Source organism: Thalassophryne amazonica, chromosome 10 (assembly GCF_902500255.1).
Source record: "Thalassophryne amazonica chromosome 10, fThaAma1.1, whole genome shotgun sequence".
NCBI lineage: Eukaryota > Metazoa > Chordata > Actinopteri > Batrachoidiformes > Batrachoididae > Thalassophryne > Thalassophryne amazonica.
Window position 1 is genome coordinate 30,145,041 of NC_047112.1, and position 27,900 is coordinate 30,172,940.

At 40.1% G+C, this 27,900-nt stretch overlaps 1 protein-coding gene across 3 annotated transcripts in view; it reads right to left on the reverse strand.

Moving 5' to 3' along the window:
• The window catches only part of cep350 (centrosomal protein 350), a 127,496-nt gene that overhangs the window by 74,870 nt on the left and 24,726 nt on the right, over positions 1-27,900 (reverse strand). For all 3 annotated transcript variants that reach the window (XM_034179685.1, XM_034179684.1, XM_034179683.1), the window contains exons 2-10: positions 23,932-24,020; positions 23,749-23,792; positions 21,284-21,392; positions 20,775-20,940; positions 12,747-13,411; positions 12,435-12,572; positions 10,362-10,475; positions 4,726-4,842; positions 1,099-1,805 (exon numbers count right to left, since the gene is read on the reverse strand). In XM_034179685.1, the coding sequence (XP_034035576.1) occupies positions 1,099-1,805; positions 4,726-4,842; positions 10,362-10,475; positions 12,435-12,572; positions 12,747-13,411; positions 20,775-20,940; positions 21,284-21,392; positions 23,749-23,792; positions 23,932-24,007 (2,136 nt within the window). In that variant the 5' untranslated portion in view covers positions 24,008-24,020. The remainder of the gene's footprint in view (positions 1-1,098; positions 1,806-4,725; positions 4,843-10,361; positions 10,476-12,434; positions 12,573-12,746; positions 13,412-20,774; positions 20,941-21,283; positions 21,393-23,748; positions 23,793-23,931; positions 24,021-27,900) is intronic.

Here is a 27,900-nt window from a genome sequence, read left to right on the forward strand (position 1 = left end):
AACCAACTGGACAGCAAAAGCAGGAGTAGTTGAATCAACATTTTGGTACACTGTTAACAAGAATGCACATCCTGACATGGGAAGCAACACCAAGAAGCTTCGAAAACAACCAAAATGGATGATAACAGAATTCTTCTGTGTGTGATGGAAAAAATCCCCGTACCTCAACAACATCCAGCCAAGCAAAGAACACTTTTGAGAAGATAGGCGAAGCTTTGTCAAAGTTTACACACCAGAGATGCCCTCGTGTATGTGTATGTACATGTTTATGGCAAAGTGCAAGCCACTAGTAACATTCAAGAGCAAGAAGACTGGATTATACTTTGCTAGAAAACATCTAAAAAAGCCTGCCCAGTTCGGAAACAAGATTCCTTGGATAGATCATCTGTCAAAAATGGTGGAGGCAGTGCTATGGCATGGGCATGTATGGCTGCCATTGGAACTGGGTCACTGGTGCTTTTTGACAATGTGACTACTGATGGAACTAGCATAACAAATCCTCAAGTGTATAGTGCTGTACAATTTACTCAGATTCAGTAAAATGCTGGCAAACTAATAGGGCGGCGCTTCACAGTGCAGATGGATAAAGATCCATCATACATGCCCAACATACTACAAACCCAAGAGCCTCTCAAAGCAAGTAAATCAAATATACCTTAAGGCCAAGTGGCTATCCTGACCTCAACCCAAAATGGCATGTTTTTCCACATACTGAAGACAAAATTGAAGGCAGATCTGCAACTGCTAGAGGATATAAGTAAAAGCATCGCAAGGGAGTAAGCTCATCATCTAGTGATTTGCCAGTTTCCAGAATCCAGGCAGAAATTGAATGCAAATGATGAGTATCCAAGTATTAACAACAATTCTCATATTTATGCAAGTCGAGTTACTTTTGGCCTCTGAAATTGGTTTTAAATTCTTAATGGCTACTGCATTAATTTTCTGTGTGTGAAACCACTGGAATTAAAGTTGAAATCACATTATGGTTGTATTATTTCAACAGGCAAAAATTACAAAAATAGTATCACTGCCAAAATTCTTATGTACTTGTACTGTAGGTAAATGTTATGATGATGTGTCATGCATATGTAATTATACCACGTGAACAGAAGGACCAGTTGTTGACATCTGTGCTGCTCCTTTGTCCACATGTGTCTCTTCAGGCAAACGTTTATTGCAGGACTCCTGACGCTGCTTCTGCACAGGGACCACAGAAGGCTCAGTAGCAAAGGCTAACGTTTTTGCAACTTCTCTTTGCTTCTTGTAGAGTTCCTGCAGTCTCCGATTTCTCCTCTCAGTCTCCTCCCTCTGTGCCTTCTTCTCATCTGCATGACGTCTCCTTCGATCTTCTTGCTGCCAGGCGATGTACTGTCGAACTGTATCTGGATCATAGTGGCGCATTTTCTGTCCAGCTTTGACGGCATGTGTAGTATCTGGCTGGTGAGATTTGGAGCTCAGACTATGGCAAACTTTTGAGTTGCTGGTTGATGCAGTGGTAGTTACCCAGGAAGAGATAGGAGTTCTTCCTTGTGACCCTGATCCTTGTCTCCCTCTCCTGCCACTGCTACCTCCCCGGGACACCTGACGAGCACTCTCCTTCTCTGCTGCTTTGGAATTTATCTGAAGATCATCGAGAATCCCCTGGATATCTGCTGCCAAGAGCTCTGATCTCACAGCTATTGGGGCTTTGTCCTGATCTGTCAATGTGGGAGTGGGCGCAGTCAGGGAATGATGTTTGTACTGCACATGTGGAGGACTCTCTCTGCTGGTATGAGGAGACTGCCGGTTCAATTCTGGACACTGGCCTGAAACGGAGCAGCGAGGGGGAACAGTTAAACAGTCACTAAAAGGAAAGATGTTACAAATGTTTACAACTTTAAAGAACAGAACATAATAAATCAGGCTCACACAGTGAGATGGAGTGAGCCACTGGAGATACCCAATGTCCCCCATGGCAGGAAACAGATTATGTAAGCAAATCAGGCACAGACGGAAAGCCTGACATAGCAAATCTAATCCAGGTCACACTGAAAATTTCCATTAAGACTTTTGAGACCCAGGTTCAGCTGCAGTGATGAGCCCAAATTCCAACTCCCGGTAACACCACAAGAGTCCACATTTTTCTAAACTGTGGGCAGCCACAGGAAATCCAGCCATGTCTCATTTCAAGGATCACATCATTTCAAGGATGTGATTCAGGAACAGAAATCCCAGGAAAGATAATCCCTTAGGCTGGGGGTCCAGGCCCCAGAAGCTGAAGGGTTCTAGAAGCTCTCATATTACATTTTTTCTGCATTTTTGAGCCCTAAATTCAAGAAATTCCATGAAAAGATTTGAGAAGATTTTGTGAAATACAGCAGTCTGAGTTAAGCAAAGTTACACATGTTGTGACAATCTAGCAAATAATATACTGTACATCTGTCCCCAATGGTAGGCCTATTATGTGCACAGCAGTAAAAGTATATGAGTTAAGATTCTTCAATATTTGATTGCACTAACAGAAAACACAGGGTTTGACAAATTATTATACAAAGCTTGACTAAGCAATTGTTGACTAAGCAATGATTATAGCAAGTCATGTTTCTACAGTAAGGTTCATTATTTCAACAGAGAAATAAAGTCATATAGCCTACATCCACTTTAGAATTACAGGCTATGAAATATTAACTGTAAAAGTTATTCTGAGATAGTAATAAAGCTGCTCATTAACAATAACTTAATGAGTAATGAAAATAAGGAACTTTTGCCTGTGGTCCTGAATGTCAACGTCTCCAATGTTATACAGAATATTTTAAAATTACCTAAAGGTTGGATTAAAGAAGAGTATCAGTGAATAAAAAAATGCCTTTGCCAAAATCATGAACAGTACCCATGTGAGGCATCTTGGGACAACTTTGTTGTGATTTGGCCCTATATAAATCAACTGAATTAAATTAAATTAAATTCAAAAGGAGCAAAACTAATCAGAGTTTATAACTTTTTTCTTCAACATATGAGGATGTCCACATCATTTGGTGAGAAGGTGACAATAATACATTTTATTTATAAACCTTTCTGGATAAATACAGTGTATCCGGGAAGAATTCACAGTGCTTCACTTTTTCCACATTTTGTTATGTTACAGCCTTATTGCAAAATGGATGAAATAAATTTTTCCCTCAAATTTCCACACACAATACTCCATAATTACAGCGTTAAAAAAAAATGAGATTTGATGATTTTTGCATATTTATTAAAAATAAAAACTAAGAAATCATGAACATAAACCTTTGCCATGAAGCTCAAAATTGAGCTCAGATGCATTTGTACCAGCTCGAGCCCTGTGTTCTCAGGGTGCAGGACTTCTGTGTGTTCCCAGGGTGAATAAAAAGTCTGCCGGTCACAGAGCTTTTTGCTATCGTGCCCCAGCTCTGTGGAACGATCTGCCGGCACACATTCGGCAGTCGGACACTGTGGAGACCTTTAAATCACGTTTAAAGACTCATTTATTTTCCCTGTTTTATCATTAGTGTTATGATGTGTTTTTAATCTTGTATTCTTTTACTGCTGTCTTTCTTTTATGGTTATTTTTATTGTGTTTTAAATTTTTAATTGTTTTTTATGTTGTGAAGCGCCTTGAGACGATTTTGTCGTGAATTGGCGCTATATAAATTAATAAATTTGATTTGATCGGACTGAAAGTTATCAGAACTAAATTTTTATTGGAAGAAAATTGGTCCGATGATGGTTTTAAAACTTATCTGAAAAGCTAATCCACTAGCAAAACATCAGCTTCGATAATAATCTGTTATCGGATTAGCTGAACTGTGCCCACCACTGGTCACCAGCAATTCATGGATTATCACCTCATTTCTGCTTAAAACTGCACTCCATTCATCAACTATCTCAGTGACAGATATCTAAAGCTTTTGTACAACAATCATTTCCATATAAATTCAGCATTATTTCGTAATAAAAGAAGGGGGAAGCGATCAGAGCAGCACAGCTGCAGCTGTGCCTACGTCATTTCAGAGCATCAGTAACGACTCACCTATTATCGCCTCATTTCTGCTTAAAACTGACTTCAGAATGATTTAAGAGGTTTTACCTTGTCATCTGATGACTAATAATCACATTATTCTCTTTGATCGCTTTGGGTGTAGAGACTCAGTCTCAGACGTGCTGCTGTGATCCCAAATGACGCATGCACAGTGAAGACAGGGCGGACCCATTTTGTTTTGGGGGGGGGGGGGGGGGCATTTGGTCTGCAATATAGGAACTCTCAGCAAGGCTGTTTTTTTTTTTTTTTTTTTAAACAGGATGTGTGAGTGCGAAGCAGCTGAATTTCTTCCAATCAGACAGTGATACTACAACTGCATCAAAATTAACGCAGTCATCACTTCAAAATGAAGTCACATGACACGAAATCATACTTATAAAACTTTGCAATTAAAACAAACCCAGGACACAATTCAAGCATTAGCTCTTACAGCACTAGTGGATGGATAGGCATATTTTGCCCTTCTGGTATGTGTCTTTTACAATGGTTTTCTTTGATTGGGCGGGGGGGGGGGGGGGGGGGGGGGGCAGGTTTACTGGTAATATCTGGAGGTACAAGACTGCAGAGCAGAAAAATTATTGGTGTCAGAGTTGCTTCTTGGTGTGATGAAATCAGTACACAGGAATATGAGACAGGAGTGCAGTGGCTTACACAACAGATTCAGAATCTGGCTGTAAGCATCACACCTGTTTTACTTTGTCTGTCCGCTGGTCGTAGCCTGTCCTCCTTTGGAAACTTGGGAAGTGGACCCAGCACCATCTGTACCAAGTTTTGGCCATCCCGCCAAGATGCAGGGCTGATTACTGCAGACACACAGAGTGTTAATGCCTTAATGATGCGAAAGGGCCAAACAGAGGCTACTGCTGAAGTTACTTCAGGGGGAAACTATTGTTTCATCTTGTACTCTTGCTGGAAAATACAAATTATTTACACAGCACCAAGTCATAACAAATCATTTCAAAGCATGATACATGTGTAAGCTCTAGGCCTTACCCACCCATGAGAAAGTCCAATAACCAGAGTACTAAGGAAAAACTCCCCCTGCCTTTTGATTATGGAAGAAACATTAAAGGGGATAGAGAATCAAAATCATCTTTTTCATGTTTTTGGTGTTAGTTCAGAGTCTCCCCGCTGTGGGGAATACACACGAAGTGCCAGCAAGTTTCAGAACCTCTGTTTCAAGTATTTCTCCTTTTTTGAATTGCCCCTAGAAAACAAGCCAATCCGTTTTTGAGAGAAAACCTACGTCACTTTTTCACCAATAGCCCCCCCCCCACACCCCCTTTCACACACACCCCTTTGAAATTAATTATTCATAAGGTTGTGCCCACCCATTCGTAACACTCAAAGAGAAGCAATGGCGAGCTACAGGTGTGCTTTCCCAGGCTGTTTTAGCGGACTACGATCTTCCCACTGAAAGCAATGTACGCAATCACTGGCTTTTATTCATTTTTAACCGCATCCCCAGTACATACAACCGCCGACTATTTCTTTGCTCTGCGCATTTCACGGAGGACTGTTTCACAAACCTTGCACGATTTTGAGCTGGCTTCAGTCGGCATTTAATACTCAGTAGAGGGTCAGTTCCGACTCTGCGACAAAAATCAACCCCAGCAATCAGTACAGCCTGTGAGTATCACATTTTCTTTTGTTTTAAATTTGTGGTGCGCCATATTCCTGTTGTAAGAATTGCACGTTAGAATGGCACGTTAGCTCTGGTTTGTTCCTCTAAAGGGAATGAGCTAACCCCTTAGCAGCTAGGGATGTGTATCGAGAACTGGTTCCTTTTGGGTATCGTTAAGAAATGACTCGATCCACCGACAACAATAAGCTTTGTGCTTAATGATTAGGGATGGGTATTGATAAGGTTTTATCGATATCGATGCCATTATCGATTCTGCTTATCGATCCGATTCCTTATCGATTCCCTTATCGATACCTCGTGAATTTTGTACTAAAAGTAGGCTTTACAGGTTTTCTATGTATTTCCTTGAGTCTTAAAGTAAATAAATATGAAATTAGTCACTGTATCCTTGATCTCTGGACATAAATAAAAATAAACAAAACTGTGTTTCGCTTTGAAGTTATTAATTCAGACTGGATTCTATCATTCTATCTTGACTTGTCAGAGAGCAGCGCAACGTTTGGAGCTGTGTGAACAGAACGGAGGATGATTTTTGTTTCTTTCTCGCAACAAGACAGGAGTCCCAGTTAGTAACTTTAATCCGCACAAAAGTGAATCACAACTCATATTCAGGGATGAAACTGGTGAAAAACAAAAAAAAGCTGAAACCCAAAATTACCCCCCAACACCACCTGCACGAAAATGTTTGAATTCTAGAAGCTCTGAAATGCAATCTGGGACTATTCCAGACAATAGTGAGTGCTGAATCCATTTAGGTGAGAAAAAAAAATACAACTTTCCTTATTCAAATTCATTCCAGTAGTATTCTGCTCTTACTTGGATGCAGCAGTTTTCTAGTTTGGCAGATAGTTCTGGAGGAAATCAATGAAGAAATTAACAAACTGAAAATATGGTTTGACCGAAACAAACTGGTCATTAAACTTAAATAAGACAGGGATGAAATGGAGGTGTGAGAGTCACTAGGTGTTCACAGGAAACATTTATTTCTGTATGTATTTATTTATTTATGTTAGTTGCTATTATATATTTTCTGTTGTGTTTCTATTCAGGTTCTTTTTGTCTCTTTCTCTAAAATTGTATATAATAATCATTAGATTATTAATATATAAGCAAAAATAAATTTAAGGAATATTACAATTTGAAAACAAATGCACCCGAACGTGAAGACGGCTGCAATTGCTAAATGCTAACTTTTAACATTGAAAATGCCATAGACATGCTAACGTGTTAGCATCGCTCCCATTTTTAAGCTATAAAATACATCTATCAACTGTTTCAGAAGACCATAACAGGTCGGTTTAACATAGAAAAGGTAAATAATACTCACAGTCGTGTGCTCTTTAGGGTTTTAGCGGGGAAAATTACGCGAAAGAAAGAAAGAAACGAAGCAATCGACCGAAGCACTGCTTCAATCTGCGAACCACGCTTCGCTGCGAACCACCATACTAAATAAAATTGATTGATTGAAGGTTTAAAGCAAAGCCGCGCTGCAGAAAAGTTGATTAAGGACCCGCTGTAGGGTCTGTAATCAATGTAGAGAAATGATCATTTTCCTGACACCCGCCAAAACAACGGCCACTCTGAAGGACCGATAACAGAATCGTTAAGCACAAAGCTTATTGATGTCGGTGGATCGAATCATTTCTTAACGATACCCGAAAGGAACCGGTTCTCGATACCCATCCCTATTAACGATTATGTTATCGGTCCTTCAGAGTGGCCGTTGTTTTGGGGGGTGTTTGTCAGGAAAATGCTTAATTTTCTCCTGCTAAAACCCTAAAGAGCATACGTCTGTGAGTATTATTTACCTTTTCTATGTTAAACCGACCTGTTATGTTCTTCTGAAACAGTTGATAGATGTATTTTATAACAAAAACGGGAGCGATGCTAATGCGTTAGCATGTCTATGGCATTTTCAATGTTAAAAGTTAGCATTGCAGCTGTCATCACGTTCGGGTGCATTTGTTTTCAAATTGTAATATTTCTTAAATTGATTTTTGTTTATATATTAATAACCTAATGATTATTATATATAATTTTAGAGAGAGGCAAAAAAACCTGAATAGAAACACAACAGAAAATATAAAAACAATGAAAATAAAATAATGCTTTCTTTTCAGTGAGAGCAAGGGCAGCCAATCAAACAACGGCAACCGATCAGCGTCACCTACTTGTATTTCATAATGAGGTTGCCAAATAAGCTCCGAAACGACAACATTAAAGGCAAACGAGGCATTCTAAACCCAGCATAGTAACATAGCTGTTTCAGAGAGCCTTTTAGGAAGGTTCTGAGCCATTACAGACCCAACCAATTTTTTTTGAGCTACATATCACATCACAGAACAAGGATTAATGCCCCATTCAACCTCTCTCTATCACCTTTAAGCAAAGCAGACTCAGTGGAGTGACAATCTGTTATGGCCATTCCAAAAAGATCAACCAAAAAGCACAACACAAAGACGAGATAGTTCAAAACATAACCAGGAGATGACAATCATTACCACTGTGAGCATTAGCTGAGAGAGACGCTTTGCAGAAACAACTGTTTCTTTGCATATTACAAAACAGTGATAACAGATTAGAGTATGACAGGCCGCCATCGTTTGTACATTTCATGGGAAATCTGGGTAATTGCTGCGTTATAATGTTACATAGCATATCATTAGTAATAGTGAGGGTAGGCCCACGAATGGGGTCCCGTCTCACAGCACCATGCCCAGCGTTCTGCTTCCAGCAACAACTTAGCAGTTGTTACATCATGTATGCAAAACCATGATGGTATATGAATATGACATACCATGTGGTAAATTAAGATCAGTGCATCAAGAAGACTGGGTACATCACTAAGCACTACTTTCAAGTAACTTCCATGGGACTAAATCCTGTCACAAATGACCCTGGCGTGCCTTAACTTCTGAAGGACAGTAGTACAATACCCCTGTGGTTGTTGGAATCAAGATGAACACCCTTTCCTTTTCCAGATAGGAAAAACAAGTCCTTTCTTTCACTCTGTGCTGTCAATATCTGTCCTGCAAATACAAATAAAAATAGCCTGCAACACCAAGAGAGGAGAACAGCATATCCAGTTCGCTCTGGCACCACAGATCACTGCACCTTTCCTCACCCTCAGCTATTTCACCAATTTTGCCATCTCATTGAAATTCAGGCCAAGTGCTTTACCCTGAGTTGAGCATGATTATACCAAGTTAGTTTGACTGAGTTCCAAAACATTTTACAACTTGTGCCAAACTATGCAGTGTCCAACAACACAATCTTGAGCCACAATCTGTCTTGCTTAGATGAAATAATCCACAAATTTATGAACCCATTCAGTTCACATTTTACGAAAGAAACTGTTTCTGCATTCATTGACTTCAGCACAAGGCACAATCTGGTATGTTTTTGGGAAGTCCCACAAAAGTAAGGATCCAAAGAGAAATCATCATTAAATATGTTGCAATCACAATTCTTCAAATGATTTGAATTTTTATCATCATTATTTAAAATAGACACTGTTTCTCTGGCCCTAGAAATGAAGCTCCAATGTTACAAAACAAGCAGCTGTTTGTACTAAACCCAGGCAGAGATTTCAGAGGGCTATTTAGAGCACCGTGCCATGAAAAAAAGAACAGGCTGACTTGAAAGACAACATAAAAGTTTGAGAAACAACCAGAGGGAAACCACAGGAAGCACAGAGTAGAACGCAAGAAGAAAACTCAAAGGGGGGAGATATGATTTTGCAATCAAACTCACAAAAATTAGATTTCATCTTAGTTTGTCCTCATCTTTTACCCTCTAAAGAGTCATTCACTGCAATAACTAAACTAAGTTTCTATTCTTATTCACTTTGAAAACTATTTTCTTGTCCAAATCTACTGTAACACTTTCTTCCTTTAACTTCTTTTTATTCTGCTGTAGTCAGGAGTCACAGCAGCAGATGATCTGTCTCAATCTTACCCCCTTCTGCATCTTCATGTGTAACACCAAATACCTCCATGTCCTCCTTTGGTCATCTTCTCTGACATGACAACTCCATCTTCACACCCTTCTCCCACTATACCCAGCATCCTTCCTCTGCACTTGCCCAAACTATCTTAGTCTTTCCTCTTTCACTTTGTCTCTTAACAAGCCTACCTGCATGGTTCCTCTGATATGCTCATTCCAAATCCTGTACATCCTCATCACAGTATCTTTAGCTCCACCACCTCCAGATCTGCATCCTGACATTTTGCCAGCCCCACCGCCTTTAAGCCATACAACAAAGCTCGTCTTACTACTATCTTGTAAACCTTTACTTTCACTCTTTCAGATACCCTTCTATTACAAATCCCTCCTTCCACTCTTCTCCATCCTAACCTTTTGCACTTCAAACTTTTTTGCTTTAATAAAACATAAAAAGCGCATGGTGACAGTAGTCTGCTTTGAATGATGAAGTAGTTGAAGCACACTGGATACGACTCCAATGACAAAAGACTCAACACAGCCTCAACAGCTAAAATTAATACACTAAATACAAGCAGAGAATAGCAGGGCATAAACAAAAGGGTTCAACAGGACACAATGACATCTAATCAAACACTGGCGCACTCTTCCATGTGCTTAGCTTTACCAATATCATAAATAAATAAATAAATTGATGAATGGTTGCCCCTTTGACAAAGCAGATGCTGAGGATACCTGATTTTGCATTTAAGCCAGTAGAAACCTTCCTGACTGGTTTAGGAGACATCTTCTCATTGGACCTAACTGCTCTCCATTCCCTCTGCTGTTGTTGTTTGCGAGCCGGAACTTCTATACATAAATAACAGATGCAGACAGTAAGAGACAGAGCTTGAAAGACCAATTTCTAACTTTGAACATTAGGAAATTGTCTTTTGAGCTGCTGTTGCAGATTTAGTTACAGACTAATAATGGACTCATTACACAGCAACATCCATAAATATGTTAACTACCATTTTTCATACTATGACACATTATTATTATTAATAATAATAACTATCTGCTACATATTACAACCCCAATTCCAATGAAGTTGGGACATTATGTAAAATGTAAATAAAAACAGAATACGATAACTTGAAAATCTTCTTCAACCCATATTAAATTGAATACACCACAAAGACACCACAAAGTTCACACTGATAGACTTTGTTGTTTTTGTACAAAAATCCGTTTTTTTTTTTTTTTTTTTTTTAAATGGATGCCTGCAACACATTTCAAAAACGTTGGGACGGGGCAAAAAAAGACTGGCAAAGTTGATAAATGCTCAAAGAACACCTAATTGGAAACAGGTGAGTGTCATGATTGGGTATAAAAGGAGCATCCCTAAAACGTTCAGCCATTCAGAAGCAAAGATGGTGCGAGGATCACCACTTTGTGAACAACTGCGTAAAAAAATAGTTTAACAGTTTTAGAACAATGTTTCTCAATGTTCAAATGTAAGGAATTTAGGGATTCCATCATCTATAGTCCATAAAATGATCAGAAGATTCAGAGAATCTGGAGAACTTTCGACACGTAAGCGGCAAGGCCAAAAAACAACACTGAATGCCGGTGACCTTCGATCCCTCAGGCGGCACTGCATTCAAAACCAACATCATTGTATAAAGGATCTTACCGCGTGGGCTCAGGAACACTTCAGAAAACCATTGTCAGTTAACACAGTTCGTTGTTGCATCTACAAGTGCAAGTTAAAACTCGACCATGCAAAGCGAAAGCCACACATCAACAACATCCAGAAACGCAGCTGCCTTCTCTGGGCCCTAGCTCATTTGAAATGGACAGATGCAAAGTGGAAAAGTGTGCTGTGGTCTGATGAGTCCACGTTTCAAATTGTTTTTGGAAATCATGGATGACGTGTCCTCCGGACAAAAGAGGAAAAAGACCGTCCAGATTGTTACCAGCGCAAAGTTCAAAAGCCAGCATCTGTGATGGTATGGGGGTATGTTAGTGCCCATGGCATGGGCAACTTACACATCTGTGATGGCACCATCAATGCTGAAAGGCCCATCCAGGTTTTGGAGCAACACATGCTGCCATCCAAGCAATGTCTTTTTCGGGGATGTCCCTGCTTATTTCAGCAAGACAATGCCAAGCCACATTCTATATGTGTTACAACAGCGTGGCTTCGTAGTAAAAGAGTGTGGGTACTAGACTGGCCTGCCTGCAGTCCCGACCTGTCACCCATTGAAAATGTATGGCGCATTATGAAGTGCAAAATATGACAACGGAGACCCAGGACTGTTGAACAACTGAAGTCGTACATCAAGCAAGAATGGGAAAGAATTCCACCTACAAAGCTTCAACAATTAGTGTCCTCAGTTCCCAAATGCTTATTGAGTGTTGTTAGAAGGAAAGGTGATGTAACACAGTGGTAAACATACCACTGTCCCAGCTTTTTTAAACGTGTTGCACTAAAACAATAAAGTTTATCAGTTTGAACATTAAATATCTTGTCTTTGTGGTGTATTCAAATGAATATAGATTGTAGAGGATTTGCAAATCATTGTATTCCGTTTTTAAATTTACATTTTACACAACGTCCAAACTTCATTGGAACTGGGGTTGTAAACCTAACATATCTTGCATAAAGCTTACAGTAAAATCAGCTATTAAAACGTGCCACCATCACAAAAAAACTCAACGAGATTCTGGAAATTAAAGACATTCAAACACTTCACATACAAAGTGAAATAACAAAACATGGCAATGAGAAGAAAATGTTGTTGTGAAAGTGTGTGTCTCCTATACCAGCAAGCTCACCAAACAGCCGTGACACATCTCTTTCTCTTAACATGTCTCTGTTGAGGTTATGGAACTCCTCCTCTTCCTCCTCCTTCCTTTCTTTCCTCTCAGAGGTCAGGAGCTTTGTCTCTTTAACACTGAAACCTGAGAACAAAAGGACACTGTGAGAAAAAAATCTGAGGTATGGCATCCTGTTTTCACACTATAAGGTGTAAATCTGAATTCCCACAACATCAAAAATATCATATTTTATTTTATGTAAAACGTCAACCAACTGAGCATGTTAAGAGCATTAAACAGACATGATGGTTAAGATACCTTTGTATACTGGTGCAGGCAGTGCCGTTGTTACTTTTCGTATTTTAGTCATGGGCATAGATTTAGTTCCATGGCTGCTGCTCTCCCCAGGTCCTGGTATGGGTTTTTCCAAATACCGTAACAGCTTGTCTTCTTCTGCAGCCTCCTCCAGATGTTGTCGCTGCCTACGAATACGTTCTTTGAGCTTTTCCAGCTTATCGTTAGGCTGATATAGTCTTACATTCCCTAACTGCTGGGAACCTGAATCACTGATGGGGCAGGCAGTGCCCTCCACCTGGTGCACAGCTTCTGAGGCTGACATTAGGCAAGAAGTTGAGGTTTTGCCCTGCATGTTCTGAGATCCCTGCGTTTCAAGTGTGACATCCTCTATAGCTCCCACCCTTGCAGGGTCTCTTACAATTTCCAGTAAAGACTGTTCATTTGTCTTCGGGGTGTTTGGGTCTAGATGATCATTGAGGTAGCAGACCTCAGTGCTCTCTGGAGCAAAGGAGCATGTGCTGTCTGGGTCACTGACTGTGGGTTTATCCCTGATATCTCTAAGGTGGGCTGGCTTGTGGAGCAGATGATCTGACTGAGCTGGAGAGAATGGGTCCAAAGCTGCTGGTACTGAGTGAAGATTGAAGGTCCCAAGCTGAGATGAGGAAACAGTTGGAGGGATGGCCTCTCTAGACACAAACCAAATCATAAGGGATCAAGACTGACTTTAAATACACTACGCAATAAAAATCCACATAAAAACACATTTCTGGGTGGTCATGTGGCTATGCAGGAAAGACTTCCCTGTGCTCAAAATGCTGCCTTTATTTCAGATCTGCAAAAAAATTCAAATTCAAAATAATTATTGGTAATGCTAATTTCAAGTTACTTTTATTAATGACAGTACATAATTGCAGACATTCAAGGTGGGGTAAAGGGAAAACCTCAGAGAAGGCTTTCAATACAAGGCAACAGATCAAATCTAGGCTTGAGTCTTTTATGTGCCTTCTGGCAAACTGGAGTTGAAATATAATATTTTCATTTTTGAAGAAAATAATTATATGCACCACACCACCATGAAGCTGGATAACTGGTGATGCAGCAGATAAATGTTGCATTTTCATCAGTTTCTCTAATCATATCCACACTGTGTCAGAGTTCTCATTGTGTTGTGATGGCTTCCCAGTACTCCCAAGAACTGTATAAGAACTTTCTACTCAGGACAGATTTACCATACAGCACAATACCATTTGTGTTTCTTTATGACTGGAGTAAATGAAGCACAGGATGTATTAAGTGACTTGGAAATGTTCATGTATCCATCCCATGACTTGTCATATACAGCTAAGCCCCATAAACTCACTTATGTGTAAGTTGTGATTCGGCTTGACTCATGGTCTTTTTGTGGACCCCAAAAGTAAAAGTCCATTTTGATTTGACCGTTTTTGGGAGGGGGAGGCACCAGTATAAATTTGAACCCATCACACATGGGAGGGGCATCCAGGTAGTGCAAAGAGAAATGGGCAAAACTGCCCAAAGATAGGTGCACCAAGCTTGTGGCAACATATTCAAGAAGACTTGAGCCTGTAATTGCTACCAAAAGTGCATCAACAAAGTACTGAGCAAAGGGTGTGATATGTATATGTGATTTAATAAAGCTGCTAAACTTAAAAAAAAAAAAAAAAAAAAAAAAAAAAAAAAAAAAAAAAAAGGTTGTCATTATGGGGTGTTGTGAGCAGAATTTTGAAGGAAAAAAAAATGAATTTACTTAATTTTAGAATAGGGCCGTAACATAACAAAATGTGGAAAAAGTGAAGTGCTGTGAATACTTTCCGGATGCACTATATAGAGCGTCTCAAAAAATGTACCCAAACGCACTCTGAAATATGAATTCTAAGAAATGGTTTTACTGGGAAATAATGGTGTTTTTCCTCATTTCGGGAATCCTAAATTTTGTTCTGCAAGACAAAGTCCAGGAAAAATGCCACAGTTGACCCTAATTCAGAGAACAAAAATTGTCGAGTTAAGTGCAATGCATCTTAAGGGCTGACTTGCATCTCTTAACATACAAAATTCAGTCTCAGACCGAAGTAACTCCCCAGCAAACATCGAAGAAACTTGAATTTGCTAGGTGGTTTTCCAGAAAACTGGAGACGGATGATTTGTTTTGTAGGAAACTTCAGATGAGGAGGTTACACTGATCATGTGGTGTAAAAGATAAAGGGTTAAAACATCAAAAAGGATATATATATCTATCACTATTGGCCTTGTAAATGTAATTTCCACCATACCACTGCCTTACAATATAAAGTGCCTTGGGGCAACTGTTTGTAGTGATTTGGCGCTACATACATGTGCTCTGATGTCACTGTTTATTTCCATAGAAACTACCGAAACAATCTTTCATACAAACTGTTCAGGGACATTACAGTGTTGTGGTGGAAATTACGGCAATAGTGTGGGACAACTACATTTTGTTTAAAAAAAAAAAATCACAACAGTTGTATGACATTGAATACCCCAATTATGTTTTGATTATTTTACTGATATTTTATTCAGAGATATTTTAAAACATTAGAAAAAAAACCGTTTCTTTACCATTCATTTTTATCATTGAAGATCAAAAGTCTGGGTGTGGGACAAGCACAAAACGGCAATATTTGCATATAATGATGCTGAAAAAAGGTGAAAAAGTCATCATAGACTACTAGAACAAATTTCTTAACACACTTTCATTGTAAAGATAACTATAAAAGTGTGAAATTTTATATATATATATATATATATAATACATACACACACACACACACAAGCATAGGCTGAAAAGTTCTAAGGCTCACTATAATGCAGTTAATGCATTACTCCTTCATGGGGAGCCTTAGAACTTTTCAGCCTACCCTCGTATATATATATATATATATATATATATATACATACATACATACATACATACATATATACGAGGTCTCTTAGATAATAAACCGACCCGTTTATTTATTTTTTCTTTTTAACTATATGGATTTGAATGACATGCGATTACACCAATCATGCTTGAACCCTCGTGCGCATGCGTGAGTTTTTTCACGCGTGTCGGTGACGTCATTTCCCTGTGGGCAGGCCTTGAGTGAGATGTGGTCCCGCCCTCTCGGCTGAATTCCTTTGTTTCACACGCTGCTCGAGACGGCGCGCGTTGCTTTATCAAAATTTTTTCTGGACCTGTGAGGAATATCCGAGTGGACACTATTCGAGAAATTAAGATGGTTTTCTGTGAAAAGTTTAACGGCTGATGAGAGATTATGGGGTGTTTCTGTCGGTGTAAGGACTTCCCACGGAGCGGGACGTCCTGCAGCGCTTCCAGGCGCTGTCGTCGGCCTGTTTCGAGCTGAAAACATCCTAATTTAAGGCTTAATTCACCCAGGACATCGTGAGAGAACAGAGAAGATTCAGAAGAGGCCGGCATGAGGAATTTATGCGGACATTCCACTGTTTAAGGACTTTTTTTTTTAATGAAAGACGTACGCGCAAATTCGCCGAGTCGTTTCCGTGACGACTCGGCAAATCTGTGTGCGCTGCGACAGGAAAAACACCTCCGTGTTGAAAACCATTTGTAGAATTCAGGCAGCTTTTAATGGCTTTCAACAAGTGAGTAACTGAGAAATTGTTTAACAGCTTGGGCATGTTCCAACTTGCCCGTTAAGATTTCCAACGGAGGTGTTTTTCCTGCCGCGACCCCCCGCGGTCGGGTCCAGCCCGACATGCGACTCTGCCCGCACGTTCTTTCATTACAAAATGATCGTTAACAATGGAATGTCCGAATAAACTCCTCATGCCGACTTCTTCTGAAAGTTCTCTGTTCTCTGACGACTTACTGCGTCAACAGAGCCTGAAATGTGGAAGTTTTCAACTTGAAACGGCGAGACGCTGCCGCCTCAAAGCGCAGATCGCTGTCAGGCGCCGTGGACCGTCCTTAAAGCGACACTACCAGACCAAAATCTCTCATCAGCCGTTAAAATTTTTACCGAAAACCAGCTGAATTTATTGAATGGTGTCCACTCAGTTGTGCCTTACAGTTTTGAAAAAATTTTTATCAAACAAAGCAACAGTCTCAATAATTTGTTAATCTGTCTTCTTCATGCCATAAAACAAACTGTGCAGCGTGATGCTGTATCATTCACAAACCCTTGATGATACAAAAAAGTAATTTTAAATGTTACAATTTATAACAAAAATGCATTATGCACATTTCTTGTGTAACTTTCTTAAACACTTGCATTAATTATTGCTTCACATATTTAATAAGTAATTTACCACTTAAATTAAACTTGTAAAAAACACAAAGCAGTAAGCAGGAGTTTGATAGAGCAAACTATACAGTAAATAAATATAATCTTTTGAAAAGAATTGTTCAATGACTAACCCTGTGACAGTCAGCTTCTCAATAAAGCTTGTTCATGAATCTTGTCAGGCGGCAGAGATGTCCTGATCAGGCCCCAATTCAAGTCATTTAATATTGGGTATCAGCATATAATCCAATACTTTATTAGTATACTAATTACAACCCCAATTCCAATGAAGTTGGGACATTGTGTAAAATGTAAATAAAAACAGAATACAATAATTCACAAATCCTCTTCAACCTATATTCAATTGAATACACCACAAAGACAAGATATTTAATGTTCAAACTAATAAACTTTATTGCTTTTGTGCAAATATTTGCTCATTTTGAAATGGATGCCTGTAACACGTTTCAAAAAAGCTGGGACAGTGGTATGTTTACCACTGTGTTACATCATCTTTCCTTCTAACAACACTCAATAAGCGTTTGGGAACTGAGGACACTAATTTTTGAAGCTTTGTACATGGAATTCTTTACCATTCTTGCTTGATGTACGACTTCAGTTGTTCAACAGTCCGGGGTCTTCATTGTTGTATTTTGTACTTCATAATGCGCCACACATTTTCAATGGACGACAGGTCTGGACTGCAGGCAGGCCAGTCTAGTACCCGCACTCTTTTACTACGAAGCCACGCTGTTGTAACACGTGCAGAATGTGGCTTGGCATTGTCTTGCTGAAATAAGCAGGGACGTCCCTGGAAAAGATGTTGCTTTGATGGCAGCATGTGGATGTACCTTTCAGCATTGATGATGCCATCACAGATGTGTAAGTTACCCATACCATGGGCAGTAACAAAAGCCCATATTGCTGGCTTTTGAGCTTTCCGCTGGCAACAATCTGGATGGTCTTTTTTCTCTTTTGTCCAGAGGACATGACGTCCATGATTTCCAAAAACAATTTGAAATGTGGACTCATCAGACCACAGCACACTTTTCCACTTTGCGTCTGTTCATTTCAAATGAGCTCGGGCCCAGAGAAGGCGGCGGCGTTTCTGGATGTTGTTGATGTATGGTTTTCACTTTGCATGGTAGAGTTTTAACTTGCACTTGTAGATGCAGCGACAAACTGTGTTAACACAATGGTTTTCTGAAGTGTTCCTGAGCTCACGCGGTAAGATAATTTACACAATGATGTCGGTTTTTAATGCAGTGCCACCTGAGGGATCGAAGGTCACAGGCATTCAATGCTGGTTTTTCGGCCTTGCTGCTTACATGTAGAAAGTTCTCCAGATTCTCTGAATCTTCTGATTATATTATGGACTGTAGATGATGGAATCCCTAAATTCCTTGCAATTGAACATTGAGAAACACTGTTCTTAAACTGTTGGAATAATTTTTCACGCAGTTGTTCACAAAGTGGTGATCCTCGCCCCATCTTTGCTTGTGAATGGCTGAGCCTTTTCGGGATGCTCCTTTTATACCCAATCATGACACTCACCTATTTCTAATTAACCTGTTCACCTGTGGAATGATCCAAAGAGGTGTTCTTTGAGCATTCATCAACTTTCCCAGTCTTTTCTTGCCCCTGTACCAGCTTTTTTGAAATGTGTTGCAGGCATCCATTTCAAAATGAGCAAATATTTGCACAAAAACAAAAAAGTCTGTCAGTTTGAACATTAAATATCTTGTGTTTGTGGAGTATTCAACTAAATATAGGTTGAAAAGGATTTGCAAATCATTGTAGTCCGTTTTTATTTACATTTTACACAACGTCCCAACTTCATTGGAATTGGGGTTGTATTATTATTATTGTACGAGGTCTGTGAGAAAAGTATCGTACCTTTTTATTTTTTTCAAAAACTATATGGATTTGAATCACATGCGATTACATCAGCCAACCTTGAACCCTCATGCGCATGTGTGAGTTTTTTCACGCCTGTCGGTTGCGTCATTCGCCTGTGGGCAGGCTTTGAGTGAGCACTGGTCCACCCCTCCCGTCGGAATTCCTTTGTCTGAGAACTTGCTGAGAGACTGCCGCTTTGCTTGATCAAAATTTTTTCAGAAACTGTGAGACACATCTACGTGGACACCATTCGAGAAATTCATATGGTTTTCGGTGAAAATTTTAACGGCTGATGAGAGATTAAGGAGTGTTACTATCGCTTTAAGGACAGCCCACGGCGCCGGACGGCGCGCCGCACCTCGAGCCGCCGTCGTCAGCCTGTTTCAAGCTGAAAACTTCCAAATTTAAGCCTCTGTTGATGCAGGACATCGTGAGAGAGCAGAGAAGTTTCAGAAGAGGTCGGGATCAGCAGTTTATCTGGACATTCCACTGTTAAAGGAGATTTTGTAATGAAAGACGTGTGGACGGATTCACGCGGCGGCACAGAGAAACACCTCCGTATTGGAAACCATTCGAAAGATTCAGGTGGCTTTTGATGGCTTTCAGTCGAGTGAGTATCCGAGAAATTGTTTAACAGCTGGGCATGTTCGAACTTGTCCCGTAAGGCTTCCAATGGAGGTGTTTTCCTGTGGCGCCGTGTCATGAGCGGCTGGGTGCCGACGCGCGACGCAAGTTCTCAGACAAAGGAATTCCGACGGGAGGGGTGGACCAGTGCTCACTCAAAGCCTGCCCACAGGCGAATGACGCAACCGACAGGCGTGAAAAAACTCACGCATGCGCACGAGGGTTCAAGGTTGGCTGGTGTAATCGCACGTGATTCAAATCCATATAGTTTTTGAAAAAAATAAAAAGGTCCGATACTTTTCTCACAGACCTCGTATATTAGTAATTAGTATGTTATTTGTTTTTACTTTCACTCTCCAAGCATATTCAAGTTAATCCAATGTCTATTTTTCCACAAATGAACAGTTCTGCAATGCATTAAAAAAAACTGCTCCTTAATGTTTTTAATTTATTTTTACAGAACTAATTTTCTCTGACTTATCAGTTCCATTTATTGCAACATTTAATCGTAAAACTAGAACATTCAGAGTAATATTGATTGTTTAAAATACATTAATTCTGATTAAAATAATTATTATATTATTTTTCTTCGATGCAAAAATGTCTTTAAAATATGTCTTCAAAAATACTTCTAAAATGTGCACAGCTGCTGCACTGACAAGGCAGTGTCTGTTATTGCTCCATCTACACCAGTTATGAAGCAGAGTGATTTGGAACATGCACAGATAATAATCTGTGTGAGTAAAATAAACTTTTTTCCCAGTAGAATTGAAGGAGAGCACAAATGTGGTGATGCAGCAGGTAGCAGTGACAGAGCGCTGCCTCCATTCTATCTGCATCACACTTCTTAAGTGAAGTGAGATGAAACACACTGACTTGTGTGACGTTTAATTTATCTGATACCAATCAAGCAAAATCAAAATGCCTTGATAGGCCCAATTTCACTCATTTCAACAGGATGGGGACATCCCTACCAGGTAGAGTTGAAAATGCTAAACACATTTTGCATTCACAGAATTACTTTAACGTTACATGGTAAAATTGGTGTCGCATACTTTTTCAGGTTAATGATGCAAACTGACACATTTCTGGATCATGACACTGTCAAAATGCATCAATACAAAAATATTGAAGAGACATTAAAATCTCAGCATGATCTCACAACCAAACAAAGCAATGGATCAGCTGAGAGATGACTAAAATTACTCATGAGAGGTTTTTAATGAGAGGTTTGTAATATGGGTACCTGGAAGAGGCTAGCGGTTCCTTCATCTCCACACTGCTAGTCACGTGAACATTGCTGTGCTGGGTGGTGTTTCGAAGTGGGCTGCGTGAGCTGCCATTCTCTGGACTCTGCTGACTACGCCATCTGTACTTTGAAGAGCCTCCAATGCCATTTACTTCCCATCCATCTGAGATTGAGATAAACGTAAATCATCTCATTAAAAAAATAAAATGTGACAATAATAAATTTATTTCTAAATCACTAAAATGAAGGGAAATAAGTGCTAAACATGGCTCCATAGCAAAATTAAATAAAGAACCCCATGTCACCAAGTAAACTGAAAATTAAAACCACGAAACAATTAAAATGTACAATAATCTGAAATAATTAAAATAAGGTTAAACAACAACAACAAACAACATAAAACAAATATTACTTCCCAAGAGAGTTAATAACTTGATTTGTTAATGTCTGATAGTGGGGGTGGGGATTGAGATCAGAAAATACACAGGTGTAATACAATAACTTACCCTGACAGGGAACCGTTCTGGTGGATTTCTTGTTGGGATAACTTGAGACCGAATCAAAGCAAACCCCTGTCCTTTGAGTAGCATCTAAACGGTTTTCTATGTGACGCAACTACAGAGAAATGAAACAGATATTGACATTTTGCATTATGTAAAAAAGAAAGCTCATCAGACTTTACAAAATGAAATATAAGACTTCATTCTCGCACCCTCCTAAAATAAACATTTTGTTGTAAATTTTAAGTAGAGAAAATACATTTCACTTCAGCTCAATGTAACAGTCTATTCTACATGTTGCCATCATTTAAAACTGTGCCAGTTTCTCTCCACTCACTTCCACTTTGTGCATCTCAAATTAATTATTTAAAAGTCATAAAATGCGATTTTCTGGATTTTTTTTTTTAAGATTCTGTCTCTCACAGCTGAACATACACACACACAGACACACATCATACATACAGGGGTGCTAACAGGTCATGATAGAAAAAGCTGTAACGGCTCAAAGGGCCAGCAGAATTCAATTAAACTCAATTCATTTTATTTATATACTGCCAAATCACAACAAAACTGCCCCAAGGTGCTTCACATGGGTAAGGTCTAACCTTACCAACCCCCTGAGCAAGCACATAGGCGACAATGATAAGGGCCCATTCACACATCGTCCAAATACATACAACTCAAGGCGACTCACGGCAAAGCAGCTCGTATGAGCAAACCACGAAATATCGTGCCAACGGGCAGGCGTGCACGATCCTGGTGCAACGGTTCATGCACGTGATGGTGTCTTTCAAGCAGGAACACAGTACGAGCAGCTGCAGCTGAGACGAGGTGCACCACATCACGCCGCTGATGTGGAGGAATACAAAATAAAAACCAGCTGTATAATTAGTGAATATCACTAGGTTGATATAAATAATACATAAAAGGGGACGCAATACAGAACCCAGCGGTTAAATAACTGTGGTTTAAAACAAAAACAAAAACAAAAAAAAAAACACACTCATGGGATTTGAACCCGCACGCGCCGATTACCAGATGGAAACTTTACCACTGTGCTACAATCACTATCTTGTAACAGAAGTGTGAAATGGCTAAAATCAACAAGCAGATAAACGTATTTTCTAACAAAAGTGCTGTGATAACTGACCAAATGGAGTTTGGTAAGGCGTATTTCTGCTGATACGTGACTGAAAGCGGTGTATTTGTCATACTGTTGGGCTGTCATTCAAATCGCCTGCTGCATGTCCAAACGGACTGATGGTCCGTTTTTATGTTTTTATGCATTTCCACACAAGCGCACACACGCGCGTTCGTCAAAAAACGGGACATGTGCTGCAGCTGTGATGTCCAGAACCGGAGATGTCTCAACAGCTGTGGGCAGCCAGCCACACCCCCTATCCTGTCAGCGCACAGACCAAGATGTCACTTTGTGATCAGATGAGAGATGCACGAAACACAGCACACGTGTTGTGTTGGGGGAGCCGACACTCTGGCATGCCACATGTGCACTTGGCAACTTCACAGTCGTGGGGCACTTAGACAAACTTCACTGCCAGCTCGACAATGACTGTCTGCTCTCATGTTAATGATGCGAATGGCCACATAATTTTCTAAGTGCCAAACGAGCGATGTTAGATGTTAGTGTGTGTCACCTGGAATTTGGCCAACACCTGCCGCGAGAGGGTTTGATGGGCTCGCACAGCGCACACTCTGTCTTTCAGACGCTGGTGTGCGCAAATAGCTGTAGCAACAGATGTATGAGGCAGCTACAATTTTACACGTTTTGCACACGATTCCTGCTTCATGCGTACTTTAGGCGCAAACCGACCAAATTCGCATTGTGTGAAGGGGCCCTAAAGAAAAAATCTCTCTGGTGTTCTTAGAAATAAATAATAATTCTAAGAATAATTCTAAGTGTGTGTGGCTGGTGATGTTGCCAACACTTTTTGTTGTTAATGCAAATAACTCTAAACACTGCTACAAAATGTTGTGAAACCTTGTTTTGGAGAGACTGCATGAAAAGGAAGCCAGCCATGAATATAACCAAAATGCACCACAGAATGAGAAAGAAAAATTGAACAGATGGAGCGTGTGGTTGGGGATGGTGCCAACCATTTACCTGCATTGCCAATTAGCGATCAGTGCTTCTGACTATTCTGAAACACCCATGTTTTGAACAGTGTTTTGGAGTCTGCACACAAAGTAAAACACAATGTGCCGAGCCGTCAAGTAATAAATACTGAATGGTCCAGGACTTGCTGGACCATTCCATTGTGCAGCCACATCCAGTTAGGAATTTCATAGTTCAAGGCTACAGTCAGTGTTGGGTCTGTATGTGTATTAGCATGCAATTGCAATTTTTTTTTTACTTTTAAAAGGCCAATTATTACAGTTGCAGAAAAATACAAAACAACTGCCTTCTGCCCCACAAATAAATCCCAGCTGAAAATGGCTCTAAGTGTACTTACAGCAGCCTTGGTCTGAGTCAAACTTTCCCAAACAGTTGTTAGTTCTACGAAAAGGCAAAAATAAAAATAAATGATGACATAGAATGCCCTGCCATATACACAACTTCTACAGCACATTTAATTTGCTAGTTCACAGAAAGTGATCATACAAACAACATGAATTTGAAAGAATCTGTCACGCACCTGTGGCAACATTGTGACCAGTAACTTGGCGGGCAGAGCTTTGATGAGTCACTTCATTCCACTTGCTGCTCTTCATCGCTCTTGTTCACCTGCAGCCAAGATTTATAAAAAGGAGGGGTGGGAGCTGTGAGATAAGATACAATAGACTTTGGTTCTTAAGTTATACCATACAATTTACATTTACAGACTTTTTAATGTGTGTTGTACTAGTATTTTCTTTTGTATATTTTCACCTTTTATTTGCCTCTACCCTATCCCACACTGACATCAGAACCTACATTTTTGTTTGATAACATCATGAGAGCCTGAATCCTTTTCATACTTAAAGAACGTGTTGCAAGACAGCATAAAAGTACTCATGACTACAAGTCTCTCCGCACACACGTGCTAATTAGTGATCACTGATGTATTTTATTCCTCTCACTCTGAACGTTAGCAGGTGCATTTCTGGAAAATATCTCACTCTGCAATTTTTGGCATTTTTCCGCGTGTGACGTACATTTTAGAAAGAGCAGAAAAATCCCAACGACTAACTGACAGAGGGAAATTAACCTGCTCCGTCCGAAAAGAAGCTTCTGAGTTGCCATTTGAAAGTGATAGCTCACTAACAGCCTAAATCTTAATTGTTATGATTTCAGTGCGACATGTCCTTTAAGGCTTCCTAACTGATCACATTTTAAAGTTAGAACCCCAAACAGACCCAGTTATGTCCTGGCTTAGACACTGTTTCTAATTTTCTTAACGATAGTGCAGAGTTCATAACCTCACAACTCACACAAATTCTAAATTTGTGCTTTTCCTCTGGTTCCAAATATCTCCACTCTATTAAAGCGCACCAATATATAAGAAAAATAAAGTAAAACTGAAGTAGGCAACTACCGACCAGTCACAACACTAAGCATAGTGAGCAAACTATTTGAAAAAGCTGTTGATGAGCAACTAAATCAGTATCTCACAGAACAAGAGCTCCTATACAAGAACCAGTCAGGTTTCCGTCCTTCGCACAAAGACACCTAGCTCATTTGAAGGATTTCATCAAAACAGATTTCACAGGTATGGTACTTCTAGATCTACAGAAAACTTTTGACAGTGTGGAAGATAGTATTCTTCTAAAAAATAAAAACAAAACAAAAGACAAACTGGAAGCCACTGGGAGGCTATTTATTTGATAGGCAGCAGTGGTTAGTACTCTTGGTTTCAATGTGGAAGGTTCCCGGGTCAACCCCACCTCTCCCCATTTCTCCATGTAACGCGGAGTTGCGTCAGGAAGGGTATCTCGTGTAAAACTTGTGCCAAATCAGCATGCAGAGCCATCTCAGATCTGCTGTGGAAAATCCGAGTAAAAACAAAGGAACAGCCAAAGGAACTTACAGTGTGTCGAAGTCAGTCACTTCACCACCTGCTAAAGTGGTCTGGGGGTTCCCTCTCATTCTGGGTCCTTTCTTGTTCCTCATATATGTGAACGATATGCCCACTGCAGCAAAATGTCTATTACTGTTATATGCAGTCAATTCAGCACTCCTTGTAGTTGGCAAAAATGTAGCTGATATTGAGCAACGACTTTCTGTCGAACTTAAGTCCATACAAGAGTAGCTTGTGGAAAATAAACTATTTCTTCTCCTACTAAAGACGGAGTCAATATTACAGTACATCCGAGGTAAGTGAATACTTTCCGGATGCACTGCGCTTTTCAACGCTTCACTTTCCCCACATTTTGTTATGTTACAGCCTTATTCCAAAATGGAGTAAATTAATTTTCTTTCATAATTACAAGATCTTGTAATTATGAGATCTTGGTTGGAAATATTTTATACTAGAAACACCAACAGTCAGCACTCCTTAAAGCTCACCTACTAGCTGGTTGCAGGAGTTCCTCCCGCACTGGGAGTAATCTGGCTTTACCAAGACACTCAAGAATAGTCTACTGACCACTCAAAATGTTACTCACTCTCTTTTGTGCACCCCCCCCCCCCACCCCCTGACAAAAAAGAAAAAACCCTATATAGGGATAAATGATTTTAAAACCATTAATATGTTGCCTGTGGAAGACTGCATTAAACAACTTAAACTTAACTACATACATGACATGCTTTACGGCCATGCTCTAGGTACATAATAGAGGATGACATTTTTCGGGAACTCCCGCGGGTCACGTGATTCCTGCGGGATTCCCGTGGGATGGGAGTCAAAATTTGATCAATCCCGTAATTGGGATGGGATGGCAATATAAATGAACGGGAGTGGGCAGGAGCGGGAATGCCAAAAATAGATGATGATTTTCATCTATTTAATGCCGTGTTCACACCGGGCGCGATCAGACGCTACAAATTCGCGGGGGTCGCATGGCGACGGACGCGCCTCTTTCACCTGGTGTGTCGCTCTGCTTTTGCTGCGAAAATTCACCCTGGTGCGTCATCAAATAGGAGGAGCTTCCATTCCGCTCGCCAGCTCCGGTTGTCAGTCAAGTTAACATGACGGACCTTGATCACACGGAGCGAGTTGTTGTGGAAAGCTCCCAATACAGAGAGTATCATTATTTGCTGCAGGAGCTGCGTCTGGATGACGGCTGCTTTCAGTGGTCCTTCCACCTCTGCAGGACCCAACTTGAGGACCAACTGTCCCGTTCACACGCGCACATGTAAACAATTAAAAAAAAAAAAAAGAAAGAAACTCCGCTGCTTGCTGCAGCTCGCTCTTCCACCAAAAACTCTGTCATAATTGTGTTTAGAAACCAGTCACCATTTGTTTTATTATACATCTGTGTAGTTAATAAGGAAAATAATCTCCATGGACGATTCGCCTGCACGCGCACTTAACATAAAAAGAAAAAGAAACTCCGCTCCTGCTGCTGTGGGGCTGCTGCTCGCTCCAAAAACTCTGTCATAATTGTGAAATAAAGGACAAAAGATACATAAGTCCTGCTCACAGGCTGCTACCAGATACAGGACATGTTCACATCTTCAGTCAAACTCCAGACATCTCCACATCACTACATATTCAGTCCCTGATTGATCATCACGGCGCAAGACATACGGGAGTGGGATGGGAGTGGGACTGATTTTGAGTGGGAGCGGGATGGGACTGGGAGTCATCTTTACAGCAGTGGGACGGGATGGGATTTATTTTTGTACTCTAGTTCAGGATTGGGACAGGATGGGATTTTTTTTCTGGGAGCGGGATGGGACGGGAGTGAAAATCCACTCCCGTGTCATGCTCTAGTACATAACATACATAACCATTAGCATTCACAACTCCCACCACAGTAGCTGCGCTAAGCCATTGTCCCTTAGTATTCTCTCTGTAAAGTGCTTTGGACACTCCTCATTCCAGTACACAGCAGTCACTGCTTGGAATTAGTTATCATGTGATATAAAATCAACTAATGGCAAGACTTTTTAAAACCAAAGTCAAGTCTTTTTTATTTGATAAAGATTACCAAGGGTCACTGAATCCTTTTATTTATTCATAGTATTTAATTAATCAATTATCCCTGTTACGCTTGTCCTATTTCATGCTGCCCAATAACAGAAGCACCGTTGGGATGCCTCTATTATTGGGCAGCAGGCTGTTAGTGCAGTTGTTTTCAGAGCGAAAGCTTCCTGTTTTAAGCCCACCCATGGCCATTCTCCATGTAATCTGCATCAGGAAGGGCATCAGATGTAAAATGTGCCAAATGTACATGCTGTGGTGATCCCAAGTGAAAAAGGTAGAAGCCGAAAGAATTTGCATACCAAATGACAGATCTATTGTGGTGTCATATGAAACATATAATAAATATTTTCCATTTGTGCAATGGAAAGAACATTTTCATTTGTTGAAAGATGGAACATACCATTCCACAAGGTGCACATTCCTTTCAATGAGGCGTCAGCCATCTTTCAACTTGTGCATATGTTCTTAAATTACACTCAAACATTCATTAATCGTGCACTAGCTGTAAAAGTGATAATTTGTATTAAAAATAATCGA